We start from the raw sequence: 27,002 nt of genomic DNA on the forward strand, positions 1-27,002 counted from the left end.
ACTGAATAGGACCTCCTGGCGGAACCATGGCTGCATCCGCGTGGCTGGGGGTGGGGGTGTAAAATGTGCCTGGCGCTGCCTGTGGGCGGGCTGCGGGCCGCTGGGTACCCTGTCTTTGGTTTGCTGCTCAGTCCTGGCCTTGCTCTCCGGGGTCCCCTCTCACACAGCTATGACACCCAGGCAGCCAGCCAAGGGCCAAGGTGCTGGGGACCCTGGGACCACATCACTCCCTCAGGACCAGCTGACCACGTCAGGCAGGTCACCTGAGATGGGGTGGGGGCAGAGCCAGCACAGGGCCTGCCTGTGTGGCACAGAGAATGGCCTTGTCCCCTGGCCAGGACAAGGAACCCCAGCCGCCCCCCTCACAGCCCATGCGACAAACACTTCCCTGATGGTGACTGAGGGTACCCCGCGCCCTGGCAGGGGCTCAGCCCCAGTCCACAGGGACAGGGAGGTGAGAACCCCAAGCGCACGGCCAGTGTGTGTGGCAAACAGCTGGGCCTGCCCTGTGAGGGACCCTTTCCCTAGGGGGCGGGGTGGGGACGCTTAGGCCAGCCGTGGGTCTGGGGGAGTGGACACAGGTCACTCAGCCTGATGTGGCCACGTCTGTGAGAGCTAGTGCAGAGCCCAGGCCCCTGTGGTCCCCAGGGATGCTGGGATGAGGGAGATGCGGCAAGGGAGGCGCCCAGCCAGCAGCTGGCTGCGCAGCCACCTTCCCCAAGCGCTCTGCTCCTCACAGAATTCCTGGCACAGCCCGCGTCACGGCTACAGTGCGCACAGGCTGTCCATTCTCTGCTCCAGTGTAGGAGACGCCAGCAGTGCTGTCCAGTCTGCAGTGTGTCCAAGCACACCCCATGACCCCTCCCTCGGCTCCTGGGCACTGGGGCCCACATGGATGCTCAGGAGTGACAGTCATCACACGGCAACTTCCGCCCAGACGCCTGGCGCCACAGGTCTGAGCCCAGGTGCGCTGGAGTGTCCATTCCTCACGGCTCCTGCATCGTGCGGGCGGCCAGGGTACCAGGGCTGCGCAGAGGCCAGGGGACGAATCCAGGGACACCAAGCCCACACGGCACGCTCTGCCGAGAGAACCAGGTCATGCCTCAGTCCTGGGCACCTCCGTGGGAGCCCCTTCCTGCTTCCCCCACGTGAGCCACCCCCTGTGGGGCACAGGCCACATCCCACTGATCACAGCTGGCATGGGACCTGTTAGTCCACACTGACCAGCCAGTGAGGCTGGGGCAGAGGCCCGCACACACGACACCATCCGGCTTAGCCAGGCAGGACACGGCCCAGGGCTCCACTGAGTGCCAGCCGGCTTGTCCAGCCCCGGGGCCCAGGGCAGTGATGAGGACAACTGCTGCCGTGCCCTGAGTACCTGAGGGCCGTGGGCTGCGTCCTCTGGGGCTGGCCAGCCTTCAGGTAGGGCATGCAGGGAGCTCCCTCAGCCAGGCACTTACCTGGCACAGCAAGTGCGTGCGTGTGGGCAAGGGGTGCTTCTCTCCACGTGAGCCTCGGCTCCCAAGACGGCACAGACACAGCAAAACTTTGGAGGAAGAAGGTGCGGTGTGAAAGCCACAGCACACTGGCCTAGTGCCCAGTGGGCGCGGCCACAGCGTTACCTAGCATCGGGCTAACGGCGCTTCGGCCGCGGGAGGAGGTCCTTCAGCAGGGGCCTGTCGCCGCCCGGCACCTTGCGCTCCGCACGCTTCTGCAGGGGCGAGGAAGAACACTGAGACGGTGCCCTTGGCAGGGGCGGGGGCTGCTGCCCCACAGCTGCCCCAGGCCTGGCCGCTGCTGCCCCCGAGGGCCATGCTCCGGACATGGCGGCAGGGAGCTGCGCACCCCAGGAGGGGCATGTGTCCTGGGCCCAGTCTGACCAGTGCCCTGGGGACGGGAGAGGGCAGCTGGAGAAGGACAGGTTTGGACAGGACGAGGTCCAGCGTGGAGGAGGAGGAGGGTGGGGGGAGCGGGAGCTGCCCCATCACAGGCGAGTGATGGGGCGACGCCAGACAGACAGGCGTACAGACAGTGGCAGGGCACGTTAGTGTCACACACAAGGCCCATGCAACACGCACAGCGTCTTTATGGGAACAAGGGAACTCAGACCCGCCCCGCGAGGGAAGCTGTGTCGTTCCTCCAAAGCCTTGCCGTGTACCAGTGGCCCTATGCTCACCGAGGGTGCGGGGTGCCACCTGTGTGGGCGTGCGTGGGTGCTTGTGACATCTTGGCCAGGAGCCCTGCCCTACTGGGCCACCTTCTCCCAGCACAACCCAGGCGGGGGCCACAGCCGGGAAGGTACCTCCTGCTGCGGGTGTATGAGCAGTGTGGGTGAAACTAAGTAACTTTCTCCAGCAGGCTCAGGCCTAACAGGAAGTGGCAGCCTTGATTCCTTTAAAAGGCCACATGCCTTCCTGGGGCACTGCTAGTTAGGCAGGCAGCTCAGTGGGCCCCAAAGGCAGGCACGTGCTCAAGGTGCCGGCCGCTGCTCAGCATGGCATGCTTCCGCATGGGGCACCCAGCGGGCACCATGGGCAGGCTCAGCCCCGCTTCAGCTCTATGCCACTGTCAATGCCTGAAACACCCAGGTCTCAGCCAAATGTCTGCCCAGCCGTGTGCTGAGGTCCCAGGCCCCTGGCTCTGCCAGCTGCGGTGGCTCACGGGTGCGTGGGGGCTGGGAGAAGGCAGCGCCAGATCAACTCTGCTTGGGCCCCACAGCCCGCGTGCCGCAGGTACCCAGGCCGTCACGTGCATGGTACGAGCAGAGCCGAGGACATATGTGGTGTGCATGTGGCGAGGCCCGCCCAGGCGCCAGGGCTGACCCTCTGGTGCACCCCGAGAGAGGAACGTAGGGGACAGTGCCCGCCACGGTCTCTGGGGACGGAGGCTGTGAGCACACAGCACAGAAGGGGCACAGCCACCACCGTCCCAGAGGAGAGGGGCAGAGGGACATCACCTTGTTCCATCAGAAACTCAGACTGCTGGAGGTCTGAGAGAGCATAAAGACGGTGGGCCGCTCGGCAGGAAGGCACTGGTGCTTAGTCTGCCAGTCCCCGGCCGCGGCCGCGCACCGACGTGTGCACAGGGCAGGGTATTTAGGCAGAGCAGGTCGGAAGGCAAGGGGGAGGCAGGGAGAGAAACGAGAGAAGGTGGTAAGTCGGTTAGAGGTCAGCATGCTCCAGGCACGTGACTGCGGTCAGAGACCGGGGCCCGGCTTTCTGGGGATGGCCCTGTCCGCCCTGCTGCCTGCCGCGTAGCCGCCCTCGGCTTGGGTTCAACAGAGCCTGCTCGGGCTCACGGAGACTGAGAGCAGCAGGGCCCTCGACACTGGAGGCAGAGAAAGGAGGTCCCCCTAGCCTCTTGCATTGGTGTTTCCAGAACGTTCCTGCAGGTGGGCCCACCCACCAGAACATGACACCGCCTCCCGCAGGAAGGAGTCCAGCGCTCCATAAACCCTGCCCAGAGTCCTCGTGGTGAGGTCCTCGTGGCCCGCAGACCTGAGCTCCACCTACTCAAGTGCGTCTGCCTTCCAGCAGACTTTGGACCCGGCGGCATGCCCCCACTCTGCTCAGCTTGCCCTGCGCACGACGCTGCCACAGCACGCAGGTCGACTGTGTTGCCCACACTAGACGTGCTCGGAAGCACGCAGGCTTCCCGAAGCTGCCCTGCAGAGCCATGGGCAGTGTCTCCCGAGGGCCGCTGCCCCGCAGGAGCCATAGCACCTGACTCCCCCGCCCGGGGAGCTCTGGCTCTGGCACACCATGCTTGTGAGCAGTGTGCTTGTGAGCAGCAGGGCTGTCTCAGTCCTGGGATGTCACCACCACGCAGGAGGCACAGGAGCGGTCCGAGAGCAGGTGGCCTTAGGCCGGCCACGTGCCCTCGGCACGAGCGTGATCTGAGCTATAGGACCAGGCGCAGCTTCGACTGCCAGACTTACTAGGTGTGGCCACACGGACCCCAACGCAGTAGTTTCTCTTCTCTGCTCCAAACCTGGCCACACTGCTTGGGGACTGGGCCAAGAGGTCAGTTTGGGCCTGGGCTTGCCTCATCCCTTCTACAGGAGAAGCTGAACGAATAGTCATGTTCCTGGGGTGGGAGAGCTGGTGGGGTCAGCTGTCTCCACCGGGGCCTGCTGAGCGGAGGCCAGAACCACGGCCACTCCTGTGCTGGAAGACGCAGGCCCTAGTTGCCCACCACCCGTGGGAGTGTGGAAAGGAAGCGGTGTCCTTTGTGAAGACTGGGTTGTGTATCCATCCTCCACCCCGAGACGTGGCCAGCCAGCCCTCCCCACTCAGCCCTGGGTGGCGCTGTACCTGGACCCGCTCCGTCGCTGTGGGCCACAGCTGCCGGCACAGCACCTTCTTCAGGACGTCAGGCAGCAGGCTCACCGTGATGAGCAGCAGGATGGCCAGCCAGGCAGGCCCGCTGGACAGCATGTACAGAAACACGTAGTACATCCTCTGGTAGCTGAGGAATGGCCTGTGGGCAGTAGGGCAGCAGCAGCCTCTTAGCAGCCGTTCCCAGCGTGTCTGCGTGTCCCGGGGCATGTCCACTCAGAGGTCACTGGCTGGACAGCAGGACAATACGCAGGCAGAGAAAGGTGGCCCAGCGGGACCAGAGGCTGGAGCACCAAAGGGGTCATAGCCTGGCCAGTGGCTGCCGGCAGGGGACACACAGGGCCTGTCCAGTACTGCCAGTCACACAGCACCAGCTGACATCCTGTTGCAAATCAGTATTTCAGATGGCACCATAGCAGGGACCAGCAGAGTTGGGCCCTGAATAGCTGACAGCCACTGGGCTTCCTCTGCACCACTGGGGCTCCAGACCCTGCCGCGTGGCCTGTGGCTACCAGGGGGCAGTAGCTGAGCAAACTGTCAGGTCTAGATGGCCTGGACCAGGCAGGCCAGCTTGCAGGGATGGGCCTGTGCTAGTCTGGCCTAGCTCAGGCAGCCCTGTCCACAGGAGGGCATCAGTATGACCCGGAAGATGCCAGGGCAGGGACCACGCCTGGGGACAATTGAGGTGTCTGTGTCACCTTGGGGGGAGTGACGGCTGGAGGTCAGGCCTCCTTACCCAGCTCCCCAGCGGCTCCTTCCTCTGCAGCTCCCATGAGCCACAGGGTCAGCCCAAGGTTGATGGAGGCCTTTTCTGCCCAACGTGCCCTCAGGGGCAGCAAGACAGACAGTCACAGTCTGGCACCCACACGGCATGCAACAGGTGCCCAGAGTGCCCTCCCACATCTCCCAAGGCTGCAGAACCCATGCCTACCAGAGAATCCCACCCCAGAGTAGGGAGAAGACCACGTAGAAGAGCAGCGAGCCCCAGATGACGAAGTGGTTGGCCCAGGTCCAGTAGTGTGTGTCCAGTGCCAGCTGTGAGGGAAGGGGCTCATGGGGTAGGGTGCATGGCCATAGTGGATCAGGGGTGTGGGACAGGGCACAGGGCCGCAGAGGTGCAGGGGTGTGGGACGGGGCCCACGGTTGCAGGGGCTCAGAAGGATGGGATGGGGCACACAGCCGCAGGGCTCAGGGGTGAGTGGGACAGGGCACACGGCCGCAGGGCTCAGGGGTGCGTGGTGGGCACACGGCCGCAGGGCATCAGGGGTGTGGAACGGGACCCATGGCCGCAGGGCTCAGGGGTGCGTGGGGCGCCACGGCCACAGGGCGTCAGGGGTGGGTGGGCCACACTCACCTTAAGCGTCACTGTGAACACCATCACCGTGAATACCAGTGTCCCGAAGCTCCAATTCCCAAAGATCTGAAGGGAAGTGGCCAGGGCACAATGGTCACTGCCGCTGTCCACTCACACCTCGTGCCTCCTGACCCCAACAGTAAGAAGGCCTTGCTGGTCCCTGAGCAAACAGGCAGCCCTCAGCCCCCAGAGCACAGTGCAGCCGCTCGCTGCCCCGGATGTCACCACTGGACATTTTACAATGTTTCCTTGCTTCACAGGACCTTGCCTACCCATGACACACAGGACCCCACCCACCGTGTGACGCTCGGGACTCCATCCACCATGTGACACACTCAGGACCCTGCCTACAACGTGACACACACAGGACCTCATCCACTGTGTGACACACACAGGACCCCGCCTACAACGTGACACACACAGGACACCACCCACCACGTGACACACACTGAACCCTGCCCATCAAGTGACACTCGGGACCCTGCCCACCATGTGATACACTCAGGACCCCGCCTACAACGCGACACACACAGGACCTCGTCCACTGTGTGACACACACAGAACCCCACCCACCATGTGACACACACAGGACCCCACCCACCATATGACATACCCAGGGCCTCGTCCACTGTGACACACACAGGACCCTGCCCATCATGTGACACTTGGGACCCCATCCACCATGTGACATACACAGGACCCCACCTACAACGTGACACACACAGGACCTCGTCCACTCCACCATGTGACACACAAAGGACCCCATCCACCATGTGACATACACAGGACCTCATCCACTGTGTGACACACACAGGACCCTGCCTACAACGTGACACACACAGGACCCCACCCACCGTGTGACACTCGGGACTCCATCCACCATGTGACACACACAGGACCCCACCTACAACGTGACACACACAGCACCCTGCCCACCATGTGACACACAGGACCCCGCCCACCATGTGACACACTTGGGACACCTGCCCAGTGTGGTTGGCTGGCTGGGGCTTTGGGACACAGACTTGGCAGTGCCGCTGTCTGATGCCCCAACATCAATCCTCACACAGGAATGGCCATGGGTGACAGCCATCTCCAGCTTTGCTAGGGCATTCCTCTGGGGACTCAGGAGACGCCTTGAGTGATAACAGTGACGGAACAGATCCAGAGCAGCAAACCCCACCTGCGAGGCGGCCTGGTGACCTCCTGGACTCATCCCAACCACATGGAGCGGTTGAGGAGTCGCCCTTTGGAGCCCCAAGCCAGCGACTGACACAGATGGACAGGAAGACATGGCAGGACAGCGGCTGCTCGGGAGACTGCCCAGGGGTCCGTCGTCTTGGAGAAGCTCATTTGGAGCCTGGGCCGTGGCCTCTGGGGCTGGTAGCACAGCCCCCGGGACCCTGCTTCCTGGTGATCCTAGACCTACTCAAGCTCAGCCTGGGACTGCATGCTGCACGTGCGAGGCGTCCCAGACGGCAGAGACAACTTTGTGACATTTGTCACCTCCTGCTTCAGACCACAGCTGGGTGGGGGACACAGCATCCCAGGGACCCCCAAGCAGGGGCAATCCCAGCACTGATAGCTGAGTCTTAGCGTATGCCTCCTCTCCCTCATTCTCATAGGGAGTTTCCTGCTGAGAAGAACCTGTGAACGTCTATGTGGCACCTAGGACCTGCACAGCCTCAAGTTCAAGTCCTCAGCACACCAATGTTCAAATGTAATCCTGTTCCCCTGAACCTGCCGCCTGCTCAGGCACAGCTGCCTCCAAGGACGACTTCAACCAAGACAGCTCCGTGAGCTGTGTCCTGAGTCCTGGAGGCTGCGGGCAGGGCAGGAGGACTCAGCACAGCACACCCTGGAGGCTGCGGGCAGGGCAGGAAGACTCAGCACAGCACACCCTGGAGGCTGCGGGCAGGGCAGGAGGACTCAGCACAGCACACCCTGGAGGGTGCAGCACCTGCAGGCACCTGGTGTCCTCACACCTCCTGCCCCTGCACTCCCTGCCCCGTGCCCCCATTGAATCTGCACTTGCTCCCAGATTTCAGTGGAAACAATGCAGTCAGAGAGGCTGCTATCATGGGTTGGACATGGTGTGGAAGTGAGGGGGCATGTGGTGACCACTGTCACCCTCCCCAGCACATGGAGGCAGGCGCTCGCACACTGCCCATCCAGAACCTCAGCCAATGGCAGCCCTGTTCCCCTTCACCCAGTTAAAACAGATGACAGAGGGAAAGTTCTAGAAAACCATGGTCACATCTGGAAGATTCTCCAGGCCAGCCTAACTGGCTAAGAGAGTGACTGTGTCTTCCGGCAGTGTCCCCGCATGTGATGGGGTGTGGGTGGGCACCTATGGGGCCATGAGACCCCCAGTATTTCTGCATCTAGGCTGCCCCACCAGCTGCCAAGCTGGCGTCATCTGAGGTTGGTAGTGGACGCTGTGACACTTCAGTGAGGAACAGCCATGTCCCCTGAGCACATCCCCAAGCCCCTTGGCCCAGTTCCCTGGGGCATCCCATGCTGCCAGGTCCACAGCAACACATTCCGTACATGACCGTGCCCAACACAGACCCAGAGGACAGACACCAGGGGCCAGGTCAGGGCACGTGGGGTGCCGAGGGAAAGCAGGGTGGCTAATGGTGTCTCTACCGACAAAGCACACAGGAGCAGTCACGTTCAAAAATATTTTTGAGAAATATTTCACTTCTAAGGCACTCCAAAGACACACAGACAAGGCTGCGGCCATCTTACCAGGTGTGTGCCGCTCGTCAGGATCTGAGGGTGGGAGGAGGCAAACGGCAAAAAGAAAAAAGCGAGAAACAAATAAAACACACCCCCGGAAATCACACCAGCGAGCAGAGGGCTGACGCCCCATAACCCCACACACCTGCTCACAGCAAAGGGTTCGGGACTCAAGAGAAGACACTGCGCTAGACAGGAGGCTCACCTGCACGTCGGGAAAGCCTTGGTGTACACCTGAGCCATGGGCGGAAGCTACAGAGGCCTGGCTGTGGGCGCACTGACAGGGACGTAGAGCCAGCACGCACCCTAACGCTGGGGCGCTGTGGGCTGCAGGGCCCATGGCTGTGGCATAACCACTCAGACAGTGTGGGACGCATCTGAAAGGAGCTGCGTGGTCAAGACCATCTGCGTACTGACCTGCCCATTGCTGGTCACTGTTGTGTTCTCAAACATGAAGTAAGCACCGAAGAAAAACACCAGTGCATCGAAGACTCCCAGGAAGGTCCAGTAGATGAACACTCTCCAGCGCAGCAGTGCGTTCTTGGCAATGTCCCTGCCAGGCAAGGGTGTGTCGGGTGCTGGCGCAGCTGCCATGGTGCTCCGGGCAGGGCATCCTCCCGGGACCACGGGCACGGGCACACCCACCCACGGGTGCTCTGGGCAGGGTGCCCTCCTGGGGCCATGGGCATGGCACACCCACCCACGGGTGCTCCAGGCAGGGTGCCCTCCTGGGGCCATGGGCATGGCACACCAACCCACGGGTGCTCCGGGCAGGGTGCCCTCCTGGGGCCATAGGCACACCCACCCACGGGTACTCCGGGCATGGCGCCCTCCTGGGGCCATGGACATGGCACACCCACCCACGGGTGCTCCGGGCAGGGTGCCCTCCTGGGGCCACAGGCACACCCACCCACGGGTGCTCCGGGCATGGCGCCCTCCTGGGGCCATGGACATGGCACACCCACCCACGGGTGCTCCGGGCATGGCGCCCTCCTGGGGCCACGGGCACGGCACACCCACGGGCACTCCGGGCAGGGTGCCCTCCTGGGGCCACAGGCACATTCACCCATGGGCACTCTGGGAACAGCGCCCCTCCTGGGGCTGCAGGTGAGGCACACCCACCCACAGGTGCTTGGGGCAGGGTGCCCTCTTAGGACCTCAGGTGTGGCACCTTCCTGGGGCCTCAGGTGTGGCACACGCCACCCAATAATGCTCTCCACAGACTCGTGGCCTCTCCTTGCCCATGGCCAACTGTGACCTCACTCTGCCATACATGGATATCTGCCCAGTGGTTATGTCAGTTAGCTAGGGGCGAGACGAGGGTCCACGGGCCACTGGAGGCTTCAAGTTGCCATGATGCTGCCAGGGCTGCGGACACCCGTCAGCTCCCCAGGGGACGCTCAGCGGGACTCCTGTATACATGTGTCAGACAGCATGTGCACTGACGAGCCGTGTGCTCTGCGCTCCTGACCACACCCTGCACTGCCTGTCCTGCCACTGTCCTCCAGCACCTCTCAGAGAACAACTCTGGGCTCAAACCCCACAGCCACGGGGGACAGCCCTGAGGCCAGCCATGGGGGACAGCCCTGAGGACAGTCACGGGGGACAGCCCTGAGGTCAGCCACGGGGGACAGCCCTGAGGACAGCCACGGGGGACAGCCCTGAGGACAGCCACGGGGGACAGCCACGGAGGCCAGTCCTGAGGGCAGCCGTGAAGGCAGCCACGGGGGACAGCCCTGAGGTCAGCCACGGGGGACAGCCCTGAGGTCAGCCACGGGGGACAGCCCTGAGGACAGCCATGGAGGCCAGTCACGGGGGACAGCCACGGGGGACAGCCCTGAGGTCAGCCACGGAGGCTAGTCACGAAGGACAGCCAAGAAGGAAAGCCGTGAAAGCAGCCATGGAGGCCAGCTGTGAGGTCAGCCATGAGGCCAGCCACGAAGGAGAGCCGTGAAGGCAGACACAGAGGCCAGCTATGGAGACCAGCCGTGAGGACAGTGAGAGCGACAACCACAGCTAGGGAAAGCCTGTGCAATGCGTGCACACACACTCACCTGTAGAGCGTCGGGTCCCTCTTGAGGGCATCAGCGCTGACATGTTGCTCCATGAGGCTGTAGAGGAGGATGGGGAGCGACGTGAAGGTGATGTTGTACAGGGTCAGATATGCAGTGTCGTACAGGGTCTGCAGGGAGAGCACAGGATCACACGGGGTCAGAGGAGACAGCACCTACAGGGTGCAGGGAGAGCACAGGATCACACGGGGTCAGAGGAGACAGCACCTACAGGGTGCAGGGAGAGCACAGGATCACACGGGGTCAGAGGAGACAGCACCTACAGGGTGCAGGGAGAGCACAGGATCACACGGGGAGGGAGACAGCACCTACAGGGTGCAGGGAGAGCACAGGATCACACGGGGAGGGAGACAGCACCTACAGGGTGCAGGGAGAGCACAGGATCACACGGGGAGGGAGACAGCACCTACAGGGTGCAGGGAGAGCACAGGATCACACGGGGTCAGAGGAGACAGCACCTACAGGGTGCAGGGAGAGCACAGGATCACACGGGGTCAGAGGAGACAGCACCTACAGGGTGCAGGGAGAGCACAGGATCACACGGGGAGGGAGACAGCACCCTCGCCCCACATGCAGTTTTGAGGCTGCCATTAAGGAGTGGTTTAGTTCCCACAGTGCCACGGACAGGTGCAGAATACAGCCCTGATTTCACATCTACTGAGCGACCTGGCAACCTGTGCATCCTGGCCCGGCTGGCTGAGGCTGGTCAGGTCAGCACTGCCTGCGAGGGCACCCCTATCTCTGCCGTGCCTGCTCTGTGAGACCCACGGTGTTCCAGGAGCTCTAGGGGCAGGAACCCTACAGGGTGCTGCCGGCCCTGGGGAGGTGGGCTCCTGGTTTTGCCATCCTTCAGCCCATGTCTGACAGACATCTTGGGGCTGCACCCTCAGCCGCACCCTGCTGGCTGCCCCCAGGGTTCATTTACAGGTCTGTATGTGGAGCCAGCCCCAGACTCACCTGCTGCGAAAAGCCACAGAAGAACTGATACAGAAACTGAGGGAAGATGAAACAGACGTTCTGAAAAACAAGGGCCAATGTGAGCTCACGAGGCTCCACCCCGGGTGGCGCCCCAGCCCTGGGGAGTGGCCTCAGCTGGACTGACTGAGCCGTGGGGGCTGCGCCAGGGTCGAGATGGGGCAGCTGCTCTCAGGGAGATGTGGCCCAGAGCGAGCGCAGAATTGCACAGGCACGCCAGGTCTCAAGCACGGCCTGTGCAGGGTGGTGCTGTGGGGGGCGTACTCTCCCCTGGGGTTCCGGGACGCGAGCCCAGCGGGTCCCTCCCCTGGGGGGCCGGCCCCCGTATCCGTACCTTGTAGAAGAAGTACTGTACAAGCTCCGAGATGCGGATGTAGTAGAAGTGTCCGTGGACCAGCAGCATCTTCTTGAGGTGCTTGAACTTGGGGATCGCGTAGTCACTGTTCCTGGCGGCCTGGCGGCCTTCCTTCCCAATCACACCTGGAATGGGGGTCCCAACGGGCTGTGGGTTCGAGGGGACCAGTGACCACCAGGCTGTGCTGCATGGAGGTGGCTGGGTGGGCGAATGGCTCACCTATACCCACGTGGGCCTCCAGGATCATGCTGACATCATTCGCGCCGTCACCGATGGCTAAGGTGATGGGGTGCTCTTTTGAAAATTTGATTAACTTCACAATCTGAAAAGGAAGCAAAGGCAGTCTGCCTCCCCCACCTTCGCTCCAGGCTCCTGCACCGGGCAGGCCAAGGGGCTCGGCGGCTTCAAGCGCGGCTCGCTCCTCACTCCCTGCTCTGCGCGGGCCCCATCCAGCAGAAAGCCAGCCGAGCTCAGCACCAGCGCTCCCACACACCGGGCAGGGGTTCAGCCTGCTGCTTCTCAGCTGTTGCAAATGCCCCTTAAAAACCTGGTTTATATTGCTGAGGTGTAACAGTGCTTTAATTTTCCATCTGTCATGCACATCAGACAAAGTCTGGTAGCTCCAGGGTGAGGAGCGACCCCCAGGAGGGAGTCGGCGGCTCCCTGTCAGGGTGAGGGCAATGCAGTGACTTGCGGCTCCCCCAAGTCAGCGGGAATCTGGACACAGGGACCCTGGGAGCCGCCGTCTGGCCAGCGAGGGCTGTGCTAGGCTTGTGGACATCGGAAGGACCCCTCACACATTCCACAAGGCTGCTCCAAGACCCTGGGCTCTCAGGTGTGTCCCTGTGGACACACGCTGGCTTGGTGGGGCGTGACTCTGATGGCGTGTCGTAGGGACATCCCTCTGGGCATGAAAGGAGGGCGTGCCCACCTGGCAACTGCGCTCAGGCGGAAAGCCCTGGAGCCCGTGGGCGGCCCTTCTGCCAGCCTTCACTTCCCACCTGGAGCACCACCTCACAGAGGGTGCTGGGCTCCTGAGCCATGGGCACTTGCTGACAGGGCCTCTGCTCAGGGTGGACAGCTTGCCTGCCTTGGCGTCTACCTTCCAGGGGTCACTCGCCGGACTTTTACAGACCGGGGCAGGGGTGTGTGGGGCAGAGCCGGGGCCGACCTGAGCCTTCTGCAGGGGCGCCATGCGGCAGCACAGCACGGCGCTGCAGTTGCGGCAAATCTCCAGGAAGAGCTCGCGGTAGTTGCCACTGCTGCCTTCCTCCCGCGGCTTCATCACCAGGGACAGCGCTGCCCCGTCAATGATCAGCCCGTAGTCCTGCCCATCCGCGGAGAGGCTGTAGGGTGACACGGGAGGGGCACACGGCCCTCAGTCACTACACCTTGCGCAGCTCTGGGTCCCTGCAGGGGTCTGGGACACAGGGGTACACCTCTGTCCCAAGCACTCTCACAGCAGGACACACACACGGGTGTCCAGGGACCAAGGACGTGGGGCATTTGTTAGTATGGGGCTTGCTCTGCCTGCACACACAGCCCTGCAAGAGCAAAGCCTCCTGGCTCCTCCCGCAGCTCTGATCCGCCCATCAGTCCCGCGCTGTGGGGTGAGAAGGTGGAGCCAGGGTGCTCAGCCCCATGGCGGGTGCCCACCTGGACAGAGGGTCCCTGGTGAGGCTGCCGCTGTGGCGCAGCACCGTTTTGCTCAGCTCGAACAGCACATCATGTAGGCTCTGCTCCTCCATCTTCTTGGTGGTCAGCTCCAGCAGCTGCGTGTTCCTCCGGAACAGCTTGCAGGCATAACAGGTGGCGGCCGCCGTCTCCATCTTGTCCCCCGTGAGGACCCACACCTTGATCCCTGCTTTCTGCAGCGCCTCGATGGTGTCAGCCGCTTTCTCCTGCAGCCTGTGAAGGTGCAAGCCAAATGCCTCGGGCAGATGTCGGCGGAGGGCACAGGCTGGCACGAGCATCGTCATGGAGCCCGATCCTGTGGCCCACTTTCGGGGCCCACCAAGGCCAGGGCTGGACCTGGGCTCCCATGGGGCTGGCTACTTCCCGGGCAGTTGGGGTTTGGCCCTGACCTGCTACTCTGTTGCGGGTGAAATGTTTTAGCCCATCAGGGAGAAACCAGGGGACCAAGCAGCAAAGCACGCAGCATCATCTCCACGACACTCGGCGTTGTCCCTGTCACCGGGAATCTTACCGGTCCTCCACCGCTGTGGCCCCAAGCAGAACCAGGTCTCTTTCTATCTGCTCGTAGGCTTCCGCCAGCTTCCTCTCCCGGTCCTGCAGTGCCACCTTGGCGGCCTGGAGCAGCCTGCACACGCCCTCATACTCTTCCGGGGTGAGCCTCTTGTAGGCAACACACAGCGTCCGCAGTCCCTCCTGCAGCAGAACGTGCAGAAGGGTCCCTGCTCAGATGTCCCGCTGGAGCGTCCCAGAGCCGCGAATCCAGAGCCTTCCAGTGTGTTCCCACAACCTCTCAGAATGCTACAGACATCCTGAGGGATTGAGGCAGCCACTGTGGCCAGAATGTCACAGCGTGCGGGCTCCTTCCTCACACGGAGGACGGGGACACCCACGGACACTCCCACAGGGCTCCTTCCTCACGCAGAGGATGGGGACATCCACGGACACTCCCACAGGGCTCCTTCCTCACGCGGAGGACGGGGACACCCACGGACACTCCCACAGGGCTGCTTCCTCACGCGGAGGACGGGGACACCCACGGACACTCCCACAGGGCTCCTTCCTCACGCGGAGGACGGGGACACCCACGGACACTCCCACAGGGCTCCTTCCTCACGCGGAGGACGGGGACACCCACGGACACTCCCACAGGGCTCCTTCCTCACGCGGAGGACGGGGACACTCCCACAGGGCTGCTTCCTCACGCGGAGGACGGGGACACCCACGGACACTCCCACAGGGCTCCTTCCTCACGCGGAGGACGGGGACACCCACGGACACTCCCACAGGGCTCCTTCCTCACGCGGAGGACGGGGACACCCACGGACACTCCCACAGGGCTCCTTCCTCACGCGGAGGACGGGGACACCCACGGACACTCCCACAGGGCTCCTTCCTCACACGGAGGATGGGGCCACCCATGGGCACTCCCACGGACCCACCCTGCACCCCCGTGACTCACCACTGCATTCCGCTCCACCCTGGCCCGGATTTGCTCCACTTTGCCTTCAATAACTCTCGGAAATATGGAAGAGTCTGCTCCTTTGCAGAATAGGTAAATTTCTCCTGTACAACAATTACGTGTGATTTACTCACCTCCAGGGATGTCGATTTTCCACATTATGCTATCGTTAAAACAAACAAGCCAGCAATCAGATGCTGGCCCATGGCAGCACTTGAATGCACCAGCTGAGACGAGTCAGCCGGCCCCGGCGCCTGCCATAACCCCCGCACTCGACTTCCTCCTGTCCCGAGTGAGAAGGGTGACGGAGCCCTGGCGCATGGCCAACTCCTGTGGGCACAGCGCTGAGGCACAGGGTCAAGGTAGATCCCTCCCACACAGCCCCAGGCCGCCCTGTGCGCCATCATGGCGTCAGGAACTGATCTGAACGCGGTCCCTGAGCTGGTGCCCATGCACACATGTGCAGTTCCCTCATGCTCTCAGTCCCCAAGAGTGACAGTCCCCCTCCTGGGTGAGAGGAGATAGAGACAAGGGTTGCTGTGGAGACATCACTGTGCTTTGGCCCTGCAACTACCCATGGGGACAAACCATGCCTGGCATGAGCTGCCCTAGCAGGCTGTGTCAGGAGGCGGGGCTTCTACCTCAGGAGGTGGGGCTTCTACCTCAGGAGGCGGGGCTTCCACCACAGAGGTGGGGCTTCCACCACAGAGGTGGGGCTTTGCAGGAGCTCCAAGGTGGACCAGCAAGCTGAAGTACAAGTTGCTCCTTTTCTAAGCTGGGAGCTGACAGCTGCACTGGGGCTGGGAGAAGCAGGCTCAGCACTCCTGCAGTGCCCAGGACAGGGATGGAGAGTCCTGGTCAAGGTAGTGACTGTAACCTCTCCCTCAACCTGCAAAGGGTGGCGGGGCCTTCCATGTGCAGCTGGGAATGCCAGGGTACACTACACAGTCTCCTCAGGCGGCCTAGGCAGCCTTGACGATGACAACTGAGGGCAGCTGGGGCCTCAGGAAGGCGCGCTGGACAGAGCTGCTGCTTGGCTGCATGATTGGGTGTTTGCGCAAAGAACCAGGTGTTGGGTGCAAGTGAGCAGGTGCCATCTGGAGAGGTGTCTGCAGCCAGTAGAAGGGTCAAGGCGGCCCTTGTGGTGTCTGCAGGGCAGGGCAGGGCCAGGCCGTGGGCAGAGCACTCACCCAATGTGCCCTGTTATGACGTCCTGGGTGCACGGCTTTGAGTGCAAAGCTCCAGGTTTGTTATTCTTAGCGGGGACAAGCTGTCATGGCTACCTGATGACCAACAACTTCGTGTCCTCCATCTGACCAGGGGCACTTGACAAACCCTGGTTGCCTTTTCTGAAGCCACGGCATGGAGCAGGGGCCCATGGGAGCCACATCACATGGTGGGGACACACGACAAGAGGCACAGTCCCCAGCCAGTGTGCCATGACAAACTTGGAGAAAGCATCTGGGCTGCCAGCCAGGCGGCAGCCGGGAAGCACGCACGCTCTCAGGGCCTGGAGCCTGGACCTCACCACCAGACAAGGCAACCGCCATGACCGGGCATGGCGCAGGGTACCAAGAAGACAACTACCTGGGGCAGATTTCACAATCACACTCATCCGCCTCCTCACGGAGTCGAAACTCAAAACTTCCAGCAACTCGAACCTGAAAAAGAAAAATGACAGTCCTCTCTCACCTGCATCCCCATGCTGCGACACAGGCTGTGGTTGGGCGCCCTGCGGGGACTGCTCAATGTGAGCACGGCACAGCACACCTGCCCTGGCGCCATCACACTACCCATCCTGGGACCAGTGCCCCGGGCTCCGATCCCTCCCACACGCTTGCCAGGCTGCGTGGTACTGGCAATGGAGAGAATAGCTCAGCAGTCCCATGGCATCCCTGAGCTAATTTAGTTTCTTATGAAGCCCAGTGAGTGCCTGTGAGGCCCAGCACTGCACTCCTCACCCGCCCTGACCTGGCCTTACTTCCCTGCTCTGGGAGGGGCTGTGAGCCAGACGTGCGGCTGCCAAGAGCAGGACGGGGCAGCCAAGGCCAGCCTGGCCCTGCAGTGCCGGGTGCTGCCTGAGCGGCAGGCCCTACTCGGGCATCTAGGCCATGAAGTCTGCTCACTGCCCTCTCACAGAGGCTGCAACATACTAGAAACCTGGAAAGCACCTGCACTGAAACCTAGACAAGAGCTCAGTTTTGGAGGAAACAGATGAAATTATCAGATGATCTTGTTCTCGTACATTAGTGTGTGTTGCTAACGGAAATGGTCCCATCCTTGTGGGAGTCCCGCTCCCCCTGCTTCCATTTCAATCTAACATTTCCAGAACATCCCACAGCACACCTGAGGCTGTAACTGGCAAGAGCTAAAGACTTCCAGAACATTCCATGCACTCCTGGGCTGTTACTGGAAAGAGCCAAACATTTCCAGAACATTCCACGGCCTGTCAGGGGCTGTACTGGGGAAGAAGGTGGGTCCCAGTCATGTGCCAGCGCTCACCTCTCGATGTCACTCTCCCTGTTGAGCAGCTCCATGTAGTTGTCCTTCAGCCTCAGGTACGTGAAGCCAAGCCTGCAGAGGAGCGGGGCCAGGTCAGCACCCAGCTTTGCGGCCCAGGGACAGGGCGTCTCTCTCACATGGTGAGATGCAGCCAGCGAGACAAACATTGTTGTGAATCACATGATGAAGCCGGGAAGCTGTCAAGGTGGGGGTGGGGTTGTCCCTCCTCTTAGAACAGGCTTTGAGCCCAGGGCCCACTGGGGCTGTAGGCCTCAGCCGTGGTCACAGACAGCAGCTTCTGTAACTACAGAACCAGCTTCTAGAACATGTTAGCTGACCACAGGGATACTGTCTGTCTGTCACAGTGTGCTGTGCAGGATGCAACATTGGTATGACAAGGCCCTCAGGCACCTCCAGCCACGTGGGGGGTCCCCTGGGACACACAGCTCCCTCAGCCAGAGAGGTGGGGTCCCCTGGGGCACATGGCTCCCTGAGAGAGAGAGAGGTGGGGTTCCCTAGGACACACGGTTCCCTGGGGGTCACATGGGATGCACAGCTCTGCTCCAGCTTGACAGTGCAAGTGCTCCCAGCTCTTAGTGCACCTGCCAACACGGGCAGGACACCCAACACAAAGACCTTCAGGTGCCTGCTGAGCTGTGCTCTCACTCGACACAGCGCCAGGAGGCCACGGGAGGCGCTCGCGTCGCCCTGACCACATGGCTCCCAAGGGCATGCATTTCCTTACACATGAGGAAGACAACTGTGTAGACAGTGGCCACACCCTGCTCTCCTCTATCCAGCCTTGCTCTAGCTCACTACGGGGCCAGGCAGGGGAGAACGGAGTGAGACCTGGCACCAATGGAACGCCGTATCTCATTGCCAGCGGCACAGTGGCATGAGCACCAAGGTGGGCACGGATGTGGCTTCTAAGACGCAGCTACCACGGGGTTGGGAATGGACGCCCCAAGGCTGCTGGACTAGGCCTGCCCCGACAGTGACACACACCTCTGCACACCCTCCACCAGTGCCACCTCGTCAGGTGAGGATGAGATGTACACGCAGGACCTCCCCGAGTCTGGTGACTTCCTGGGCCCATCCACAGCGTCGTCGTCCTTCACCTGGACAGTGTGGCACAGGCAGAGAGCCCGGAAGAACAACTCCTCTCGCTCCTGAAACGGCATAGCCCAGGACAGATGTCCATGCCTCTGCCTGCAGTGACCATGGAGAGCAGGGACAGCCCGGCAGCTCACGCAGCAAATGAGGATGGCACTCCCTGGCAGGAACTGTGGGTGGCTGAGGCAGATGCCAAGAGGGACAGTGTCATGCCAAGCAGCCAGACAGGTCAGCACAAATACTCCTGAGCCTCCCTGGCTCGGGTGGCCTGTGCCCTGGCCCTGCAGATGGCCACACTCACCCCACGATGGCCCGTGTGTAAGTGTGTGCAAGGGAGAGGAAGCGTGTTTTGTGCGCCTGTGTGTCCTATGTGTGCCCCAGGCATGTGGAAGTGTAAGCGTGTGATGCACTCCTGGGTGTGTGGAAGTGTAAGTGTGTGGGTGTGCCCCTGGGCATGTGGGAGTGTAAGCGTATGAGTGTACCCCTGGGTGTGTGGGAGTGTAAGTGTGTAGGTGTGCCCCTGGGTGTGTGGAAGTGTAAGTGTGTGGGTGTTCCCCTGGGTGTGTGGCAGTGTAAGCGTGAGTATTCCCCTGGGTGTGGGAGTGTAAGCATGTGGGTGTGCCCCTGGGTGTGTGGGAGTGTAAGCATGTGGGTGTGCCCCTGGGTGTGTGGGAGTGTAAACGTGTGGGTGTGCCCCTGGGTGTGTGGGAGTGTAAACGTGTGGGTGTGCCCCCTGGGTGTGTGGGAGTGTAAACGTGTGGGTGTGCCCCTGGGCGTGTGGAAGTGTAAGTGTGTGGGTGTTCCCCTGGGTGTGTGGCAGTGTAAGCGTGAGTATTCCCCTGGGTGTGGGAGTGTAAGCGTGTGGGTGTGCCCCTGGGTGTGTGGGAGTGTAAGCGTGTGGGTGTGCCCCTGGGTGTGTGGGAGTGTAAACGTGTGGGTGTGCCCCTGGGTGTGTGGGAGTGTAAATGTGTGGGTGTGCCCCTGGGCGTGTGGCAGTGTAAGCGTGTGATGCACTCCTGGGTGTGTGGGAGTGTGAGCGTGTGGGTGTTCCCCTGGGCGTGTGGGAGTGTAAGTGTGTGATGTACTCCTGGGTGTGTGGGAGTGTAAACGTGTGGGTGTGCCCCTGGGTGTGTGGGAGTGTAAACGTGTGGGTGTGCCCCTGGGCGTGTGGCAGTGTAAGCGTGTGATGCACTCCTGGGTGTGTGGGAGTGTGAGCGTGTGGGTGTTCCCCTGGGCGTGTGGGAGTGTAAGTGTGTGATGTACTCCTGGGTGTGTGGGAGTGTAAGCGTGCATGTTTGCATGTGCTATGTGTGGGAGTTGACTGGGTTTGCACACATGCTGTGTGCTCACTAAGCTTTCGGTCTAGATCTCTCAGGCTTCCCTCTGAAGGACAGCACATGCTCAGGCAGCTGACAGCCTCTCAGCAAAGCCCACAGGGAATCCCTCTACTTGTGAATGAAGCTCGCACAGTCGCATATGTGGGCATTGCAGCTGCAGCCAGCGCCACCCGGAGGGGTGCCAGGTACTCACCCGGCCGCTGACACTGGGGGAGGAATCAATCATGTCGATGCCCGAGGAGTCGGGTAGCACCTGTCCGTTGCAGATGACGTGGGGGACATAGACATGGCCCTCGACGCAGCACTCCTTGAATTCCATATTGTTCTCCGTGAGTGTGCCTGTCTTGTCTGTGAACACGTACTCCACCTGCGGGAGGCACACACCTTGGAGATGAGTGGGAAGGCAGCAGCCACTGTGCCCTGGCCCCGCATCTGGCAGGTGACGCAAGGCAGGAGGGGCCCAGCTCACAGGAGCCGAGCAAAATGCAGCCCAGCTCCCCCGGGCACCTCTTGGTGGAGCTGGGGCTTCCTCCATTCAGATGGACGGCACAAGGGCCTATGACCAAAGGCCAGGCCAAGAGAGGACAGACTCCTGGTGATGTCCTGGACCTCAATGCCATGGGACATGGGGGGGCAGTCTGCCCCCAACACCCAGTCTTAGGAGAGGCAGGTGAGTGGGAGGTGAAGTCAGGGCACACAGGGTCAGGCAGCAGAGGGGAGCCCAGCCCGCACCCCCCCTTTCTGTGCCTTGCAGGAACGTGTTCTGGGAAACCTGTGGTAGGACTTGCCACTCCGTGGAAGGCTTGGTTCCAACAAATGAACTATAGGTACACGACTTGATCAGTCAGTCCCAATCCCTGCCATCCGGGCGTCTGCTCAACAGCCGCCCAGGGTGGCCCTGGGGAGGGCTGCACCTGCATCCGTGATGGTGGGCAATGATTGGCACCTGCCAGGTGGCCCTGCTTCCCATGGACCTCCGGATCCGACAGAAAACAGCAGGTGCTGAGCAGCTGAGTGGTCACCCTGCCCAGCTACAGCTAAGCAGCGAGGGCCTGGATGATGCACACTGCACTGGGAAGACCCACACCCCCAGCTGTCACCCTGCTACCGCTCACACCAGCTGCTCACACAAGCAAACAGGCCTGGGGAGGGAGGAGGCCTCCGGTGGCTCAGGGCCGGTGTGGACAGCACCCCTCACTCTGGGTCCTCCACCTGCTCCTAAGCTCCACCGTGGCCTGTCCTCAGGATTTTTGTCAGAACACCAAGGGATGTTCCCACTATCCCATCTGTGTGACACCCTCCACTCCTCACCCCTGCCCTGCTGAGCTCAACCCTGTTTGCCACCGCAGCAGAAGTCACAGCCCTGCCTCTTCCTGACCACTGTGAACGGCTCTAGCTGTAGACATGGGCTGGGAACGGCAGGAAGGCCCCTTAGGCTGAGAGATGCCAAGTGGACCTGCCTTTCCTGAGCCAGGATGGGCTGCACACGGATGAGGCAGTCGCTCTCAGATGCTGTGATGGCTGTCCCCTATCACCCCATTTCACAGCTGAGGATGTGCTGTGGCAATGAGGTGGCCTGCCGGAACTCACACCAGTCACTGCAGGGCGGGGTCTGCCTGTGGCATTCTGAACTCCCCGCACACCATATCATCAGAACTCTTACCAAGTCCAGGCCTGCCCCTCCTCAAAGCCAGGCCAGCCCGTCCGCTGCGGGGACACCCCGTCACTGCCAGGCCGGCCCATCCGCTGTGGGGACACCCTGTCATGGCCCGGGACAGAGCACAGAGCCTGTGCAGCTGGCACTTAACACGGTGATTGGCATTTCCATATTAGTCCCTCCTCCACTGAGAACACCTGTGGACCAGTTCCCATAAACTAGCCAAGAAGAGACCACATAGCAGCGCCAATGTTTGCTCCTGCCTATTACCTAACAGTCACGTTGGGAAAACCTCCAGGTGGCTCCTCAAGTGACTGAACTGATCCCCGGGGGACCCAGTTACACGGCACTCATTTCGTGGAACCCTGACGCCCAGACGGTGGTGGTGCAGGTGTCAGTAAACCACGAGAGGCCTCGGGCACACACCTGCCCAAGTTCTTCATTGAGATCAGACGTGTTCACCAGAGGCCCTTCGCCCGTCTCCTCGTCAAACATGTCCTCATCCCAGGTGATGAAGTAGGACCCGAGAAACTTCTGCATCTCCACTGTGACGTACATGGACACTGGGATGATGTAGTTGAAGAGGACCATGAAGGCCAGGAAGTCAGTGAAGGCCCTGAGGAACTGGAAAAGAAGGAGGTCAGCGCCTGCAACAAAGGTGTGTGTGAGGTGAGGGCCTGGGCACAGCGCCCTCTGCAGGCTACAGGAGGGTGTGAGGTCAGGGCCTGGGCACAGCGCCCTCTGCAGGCTACAGGAGGGTGTGAGGTCAGGGCCTGGGCACAGTGCCCTCTGCAGGCTACAGGAGGGTGTGAGGTCAGGGCCTGGGCACAGTGCCCTCTACAGGCTACAGGAGGGTGTGAGGTCAGGGCCTGGGCACAGTGCCCTCTACAGGCTACAGGAGGGTGTGAGGTCAGGGCCTGGGCACAGTGCCCTCTGCAGGCTACAGGAGGGTGTGAGGTGAGGGCCTGGGCACAGTGTCTTCTACAGCCACATGAGGGTGTGAGGTCAGGGCCTGGGCACAGTGCCCTCTGCAGGCTACAGGAGGGTGTGAGGTCAGGGCCTGGGCACAGTGCCCTCTGCAGGCTACATGAGGTCAGGGCCTGGGCACAGTGTCCTCTGCAGCCACATGAGGGTGTGAGGTCAGGGTCTGGGCACAGCGCCCTCTGCAGGCTACAGGAGGGTGTGAGGTCAGGGCCTGGGCACAGTGTCTTCTACAGCCACATGAGGGTGTGAGGTCAGGACCTGGGCACAGTGTCTTCTACAGCCACATGAGGGTGTGAGGTCAGGGCCTGGGCACAGTGCCCTCTGCAGCCACATGAGGGTGTGAGGTCAGGGCCTGGGCACAGTGCCCTCTGCAGGCTACAGGAGGGTGTGAGGTCAGGGCCTGGGCACAGTGCCCTCTACAGGCTACAGGAGGGTGTGAGGTCAGGGCCTGGGCACAGCGCCCTCTGCAGGCTACAGGAGGGTGTGAGGTCAGGGCCTGGGCACAGTGCCCTCTGCAGGCTACATGAGGTCAGGGCCTGGGCACAGTGTCCTCTGCAGCCACATGAGGGTGTGAGGTCAGTGTCTGGGCACAGCGCCCTCTGCAGGCTACAGGAGGGTGTGAGGTCAGGGCCTGGGCACAGTGTCTTCTACAGCTACATGAGGGTGTGAGGTCAGTGTCTGGGCACAGTGCCCTTTGCAGGCTACATGAGGTCAGGGCCTGGGCACAGTGTCCTCTACAGCCACATGAGGGTGTGAGGTCAGGACCTGGGCACAGCGCCCTCTGCAGGCAGAGGTGTCTTTGAGGCCCCCACTGTGGCTTTTTCCCTTGAATTATTACAAATACAACACAAACCCATTACTTCACAGTCAACAACTGTCACTTAGGACCCCTGTGAGCAGGTGTGTAAGGTGCCATCTCACGAAAGCCTGTGCTGGGAAGGTGCCTTGGAGAGCTGCCCAGGCATGCTGAGCACTCCAGCAGGTGCTCACAAAGTGTTAGTAAATCATGGCTCCGTTGCTCCACCCTCCACCCCACTGCAAATGGTACCCAGCAGGCGGCTCTTCCTACCAGATTCCTCTGGCGCTCGGCCTCGGTCTTCTGGTTGTACCAGGGCTCGTCGCGGAAGGGTGCACTCTGCCACACATACTTGAGCACCGTGTTGATGAGCGCCTTACTGATGAGGATGCACAGGTACACAACAAGGAACATGTTCATGGACCTGCAACGAGGGGCTGTGGGAGGACTGTGCCACTGCCTGGTCACCAGGAGCCTACAGTCCCTTCTTCCCTGTTGCAGGAGGGGTATGCCTACAACACGTCCATGAGCTGCTGTGGTAGGAAGGCAGACACACACTCACATATATCTGTGTGCACACACACCCACTGGCATGGCACTGCACAGGCTGCAGGGAACAAGGCCGAGAGGGTGGTCACCATGTGAGGGCTGGCAAGGAGATATCAGGTTCCCTGACCATCTCTGAACAACCAGAGTCACACCAACTACAGGGTGGCACAGCTGCTCTGCAAAGGAGGTGCCCTCAGCAGAGAGAGGCTGGCCTGGGCTGGGGGTCCCAGATACCAGCCTGGGCTCAGGGCTCCCAGACTCTGGCCTGGACTTGAGGTCAGGGACACAGGCCTGGGCAGGAGTTTGAGGCTCCCACACTTGCGGAGGTCTCACGGTCTGTTCCTGTAACCTGGCAGCCATAGACACCCTGGATCAAATCCTGTTACAGCTGCCCCTGCCCCAGCTGACCCAAGGTCCCATGACCATGCTTGCTCAGCGTGGCCAGGAATCCACTCCCATAAAGCCATGGGCCTTGCTCCTTGCTAAATTCTCTGGAAGTCACTGGTTTGTCCACTGGAAGGAGGTGTCACGTCAGCCAAGGGCCTGGAAACAGCCTGGGCCTGGGCCTTACTTCTCCACTGCAGACCTCTTCTGGGACTTGGACTGGTAGTTCAGAGCCATCTTGGTCTCCATGCCAGTGTAAATGGCAACACCTGCGGGGCAGAAGGCGTGTCATGAGGACAGGGCAGGCGCTGTGCCCAACCTGGGGGGGTTACTCATGGTGGGGAATCAGAGTGGACTTCAGCTGGCCTCCAGAACCCTGATCGGAGCCTGCTCATCAAGTGGCTGTTTCACTGGCAGGGCTCTCAGTGGGGCACCTGCATGTCTGTCATCTGTGACCCACCTCAAAGGGCAGGGACCAGCAAAGAAAGGACCTTCCCTGGGCACAGGGTCTGATGCTCTTGCTGCACCCTAGCACCCGACTCGTGGCTGTTCTGAGCTGCTGTTGCCCCCTGCCCTAGGTGGCCCAAGACCTGCGAGCAGAGCCTGGGAGAGGCCTGCATTGTGCAGCCGAGCCTGGGGCAGGTCACCACCATGCAGCCGAGCCTGGGGCAGGCCACGGCCGTGCAGCCGAGCCGGGGACAGGTCGCCACCATGCAGCCGAGCCTGGGGCAGGTCGCCACCATGCAGCCGAGCCTGGGGCAGGCCGCAGCTGTGCAGCCGAGCCTGGGACAGGCCACGGCCGTGCAGCCGAGCCGGGGACAGGTCGCCACCATGCAGCCGAGCCTGGGGCAGGTCGCCACCATGCAGCCGAGCCTGGGGCAGGCCGCAGCTGTGCAGCCGAGCCGGGGACAGGTCACCACCATGCAGCTGAGCCGGGGACAGGCCACAGCTGTGCAGCCGAGCTGGGGACAGGCCACGGCCATGCAGCTGAGCCAGAGGCAGGCCGCAGCTGTGCAGCCGAGCCCGGGACAGGCCGCAGCTGTGCAGCTGAGCTGGGGACAGGCCACCACCCCACAGCTGAACCTGGCTTCAGGCAGCTGCAGGACCCAGATCCAACCCCCGACCAGATTCCTACCAAAGATTTTCTCAGTGTTCTTTAGCGTGGCTCCTCTGAGAAGTAGGTTCTCTGATCCCAGTGGCCTGTGAGGACGAGGGGTGGGGGATCAGGAGCAGCAGGAAGAGGGGTGGCGGGCAGACCCAGACAGATGGGACAGACCTACTGCCCAGGTCCGAGTGAGCCAATGAGAATCCCACAAGTGGTAGGGGAACAGGTGCTCACAGGCAGGTGTGCCCATGCCTATGCATGGGCCACTGCCCAGTTGGGCCTGGCTGAGGCAGGGCCTCCCAGGAGGGCCTGTGGTGCTTGTCCATGTGAGGACAAGCAGGTGTCCTGGGCCTGGGAATTCCGCTGCAGCCCCTGTGTCACACCCACACATTGCCCCTTGAGGACACGTTTTGTACAATCATCAGGACTGGCTCATGTGTGCACACCTGTACTCACCCTGAACCCATGCCTGTCATAGTGGACGGGACCCTGGGCCCCAGGCAGGCGGCTGAGGGTGTGAGCACTCACCTCACCACGGGGTCATTGAGGTCACTGTAGATGTTGATGCGGCCCACAAACCTGGCAGAGAGGCACGTCACCTGGCGGCGCCCATACCCAACCCCAACGCCCACACTCCAGCACGTCCCACTTGGCCCCTCGGGGACCCCCATCCCAAGCAGCCGGCTCTGATGGCGGCTTTGAACTGAGGGCAGCACATCAAAGCTTAACCAGCTTCCGGACCAATGCTCTCCACCTGCAACCCACCAAGTGCACAAACAGTACACAACAGGCCCGATGCACCGGTTGGGGGGCCCTGCTGCAGTTCCCTGACTCAGCCTCCTGGGGCAGCAGGCTGGGGGCCCAGCTGTAAGTCCCCGACTTGGCCTCCTGGGGCAGCAGGCTGGGGGGCCCTGCCATAGGCCCCTGATCCGGCCTCCTGGGGCAGCAGGCTGGGGGCCCAGCTGTAAGCCCCCGACTTGGCCTCCTGGGGCAGCAGGCTGGGGGCCCTGCCATATGCCCCCTGACCTGGCCTCCTGGGGCAGCAGGCTGGGGGCCCAGCTGTAAGTCCCTGACTCGGCCTCCTGGGGCAGCAGGCTGGGGGGCCCTGCCATAAGCCCCCGACTTGGCCTCCTGGGGCAGCAGGCTGGGGGCCCAGCTGCAAGTCCCCGACTTGGCCTCCTGGGCAGCAGGCTGGGGGCCCAGCTGCAAGTCCCCGACTTGGCCTCCTGGGCAGCAGGCTGGGGGCCCAGCTGCAAGTCCCCGACTTGGCCTCCTGGGGCAGCAGGCTGGGGGCCCAGCTGTAAGTCCCCCGACTTGGCTTCCTGGGGCAGCAGGCTGGGGTGCCCAACCGCACATCCATGTTCCCAGAAGAGTGAGGATCACATGGCAATGGCCTGAGCTCCCGGGTCCCCCTTACTTGTAGAGGTCAGGCTGCGGCTGTTCACACTCGATGGTGGCCTGCAGCCCCCCAATCTCCTCCTCTGTGTGGAACCCCTTGGTGTCCTGGACGGCGTAGTGAGTCTGCAACGACATGGACAGACAGTGCTGCCTGCAGCTGGTATCTGCACAGTGTGGCAGCATGGGGC

The 27,002-nt window shown here is 62.0% G+C and overlaps 1 protein-coding gene across 7 annotated transcripts in view; it reads right to left on the reverse strand.

Moving 5' to 3' along the window:
• Positions 1–374: 374 nt before the first annotated feature.
• ATP11A (ATPase phospholipid transporting 11A) overlaps positions 375–27,002 on the reverse strand; it is a 55,883-nt gene continuing 29,255 nt past the window's right edge. For 2 of the 7 annotated variants that reach the window (XM_058670835.1, XM_058670836.1), the window contains exons 7-29: positions 26,834–26,937; positions 25,945–25,995; positions 25,447–25,511; positions 24,499–24,580; positions 23,652–23,802; positions 22,025–22,222; positions 20,135–20,308; positions 18,497–18,660; positions 17,492–17,563; positions 16,577–16,650; positions 14,990–15,093; positions 14,042–14,223; positions 13,492–13,743; positions 13,007–13,181; positions 12,055–12,157; positions 11,815–11,960; positions 11,463–11,522; positions 10,488–10,615; positions 8,851–8,986; positions 5,692–5,757; positions 5,269–5,372; positions 4,314–4,479; positions 1,298–1,711 (exon numbers count right to left, since the gene is read on the reverse strand). In XM_058670835.1, the coding sequence (XP_058526818.1) occupies positions 1,634–1,711; positions 4,314–4,479; positions 5,269–5,372; positions 5,692–5,757; positions 8,851–8,986; positions 10,488–10,615; positions 11,463–11,522; positions 11,815–11,960; positions 12,055–12,157; positions 13,007–13,181; positions 13,492–13,743; positions 14,042–14,223; positions 14,990–15,093; positions 16,577–16,650; positions 17,492–17,563; positions 18,497–18,660; positions 20,135–20,308; positions 22,025–22,222; positions 23,652–23,802; positions 24,499–24,580; positions 25,447–25,511; positions 25,945–25,995; positions 26,834–26,937 (2,835 nt within the window). In that variant the 3' untranslated portion in view covers positions 1,298–1,633. Of the gene's footprint in view, positions 1,080–1,297; positions 1,712–2,956; positions 3,044–4,313; positions 4,480–5,268; positions 5,373–5,691; positions 5,758–8,850; positions 8,987–10,487; positions 10,616–11,462; positions 11,523–11,814; positions 11,961–12,054; positions 12,158–13,006; positions 13,182–13,491; positions 13,744–14,041; positions 14,224–14,989; positions 15,094–16,576; positions 16,651–17,491; positions 17,564–18,496; positions 18,661–20,134; positions 20,309–22,024; positions 22,223–23,651; positions 23,803–24,498; positions 24,581–25,446; positions 25,512–25,944; positions 25,996–26,833; positions 26,938–27,002 lie in introns of those variants that run through there. The other 5 variants (XM_058670834.1, XM_058670833.1, XM_058670831.1 and 2 more) reach the window with 5 other exon arrangements.

This window comes from Ochotona princeps, chromosome 12, assembly GCF_030435755.1.
Source record: "Ochotona princeps isolate mOchPri1 chromosome 12, mOchPri1.hap1, whole genome shotgun sequence".
In the NCBI taxonomy this organism is placed as follows: domain Eukaryota; kingdom Metazoa; phylum Chordata; class Mammalia; order Lagomorpha; family Ochotonidae; genus Ochotona; species Ochotona princeps.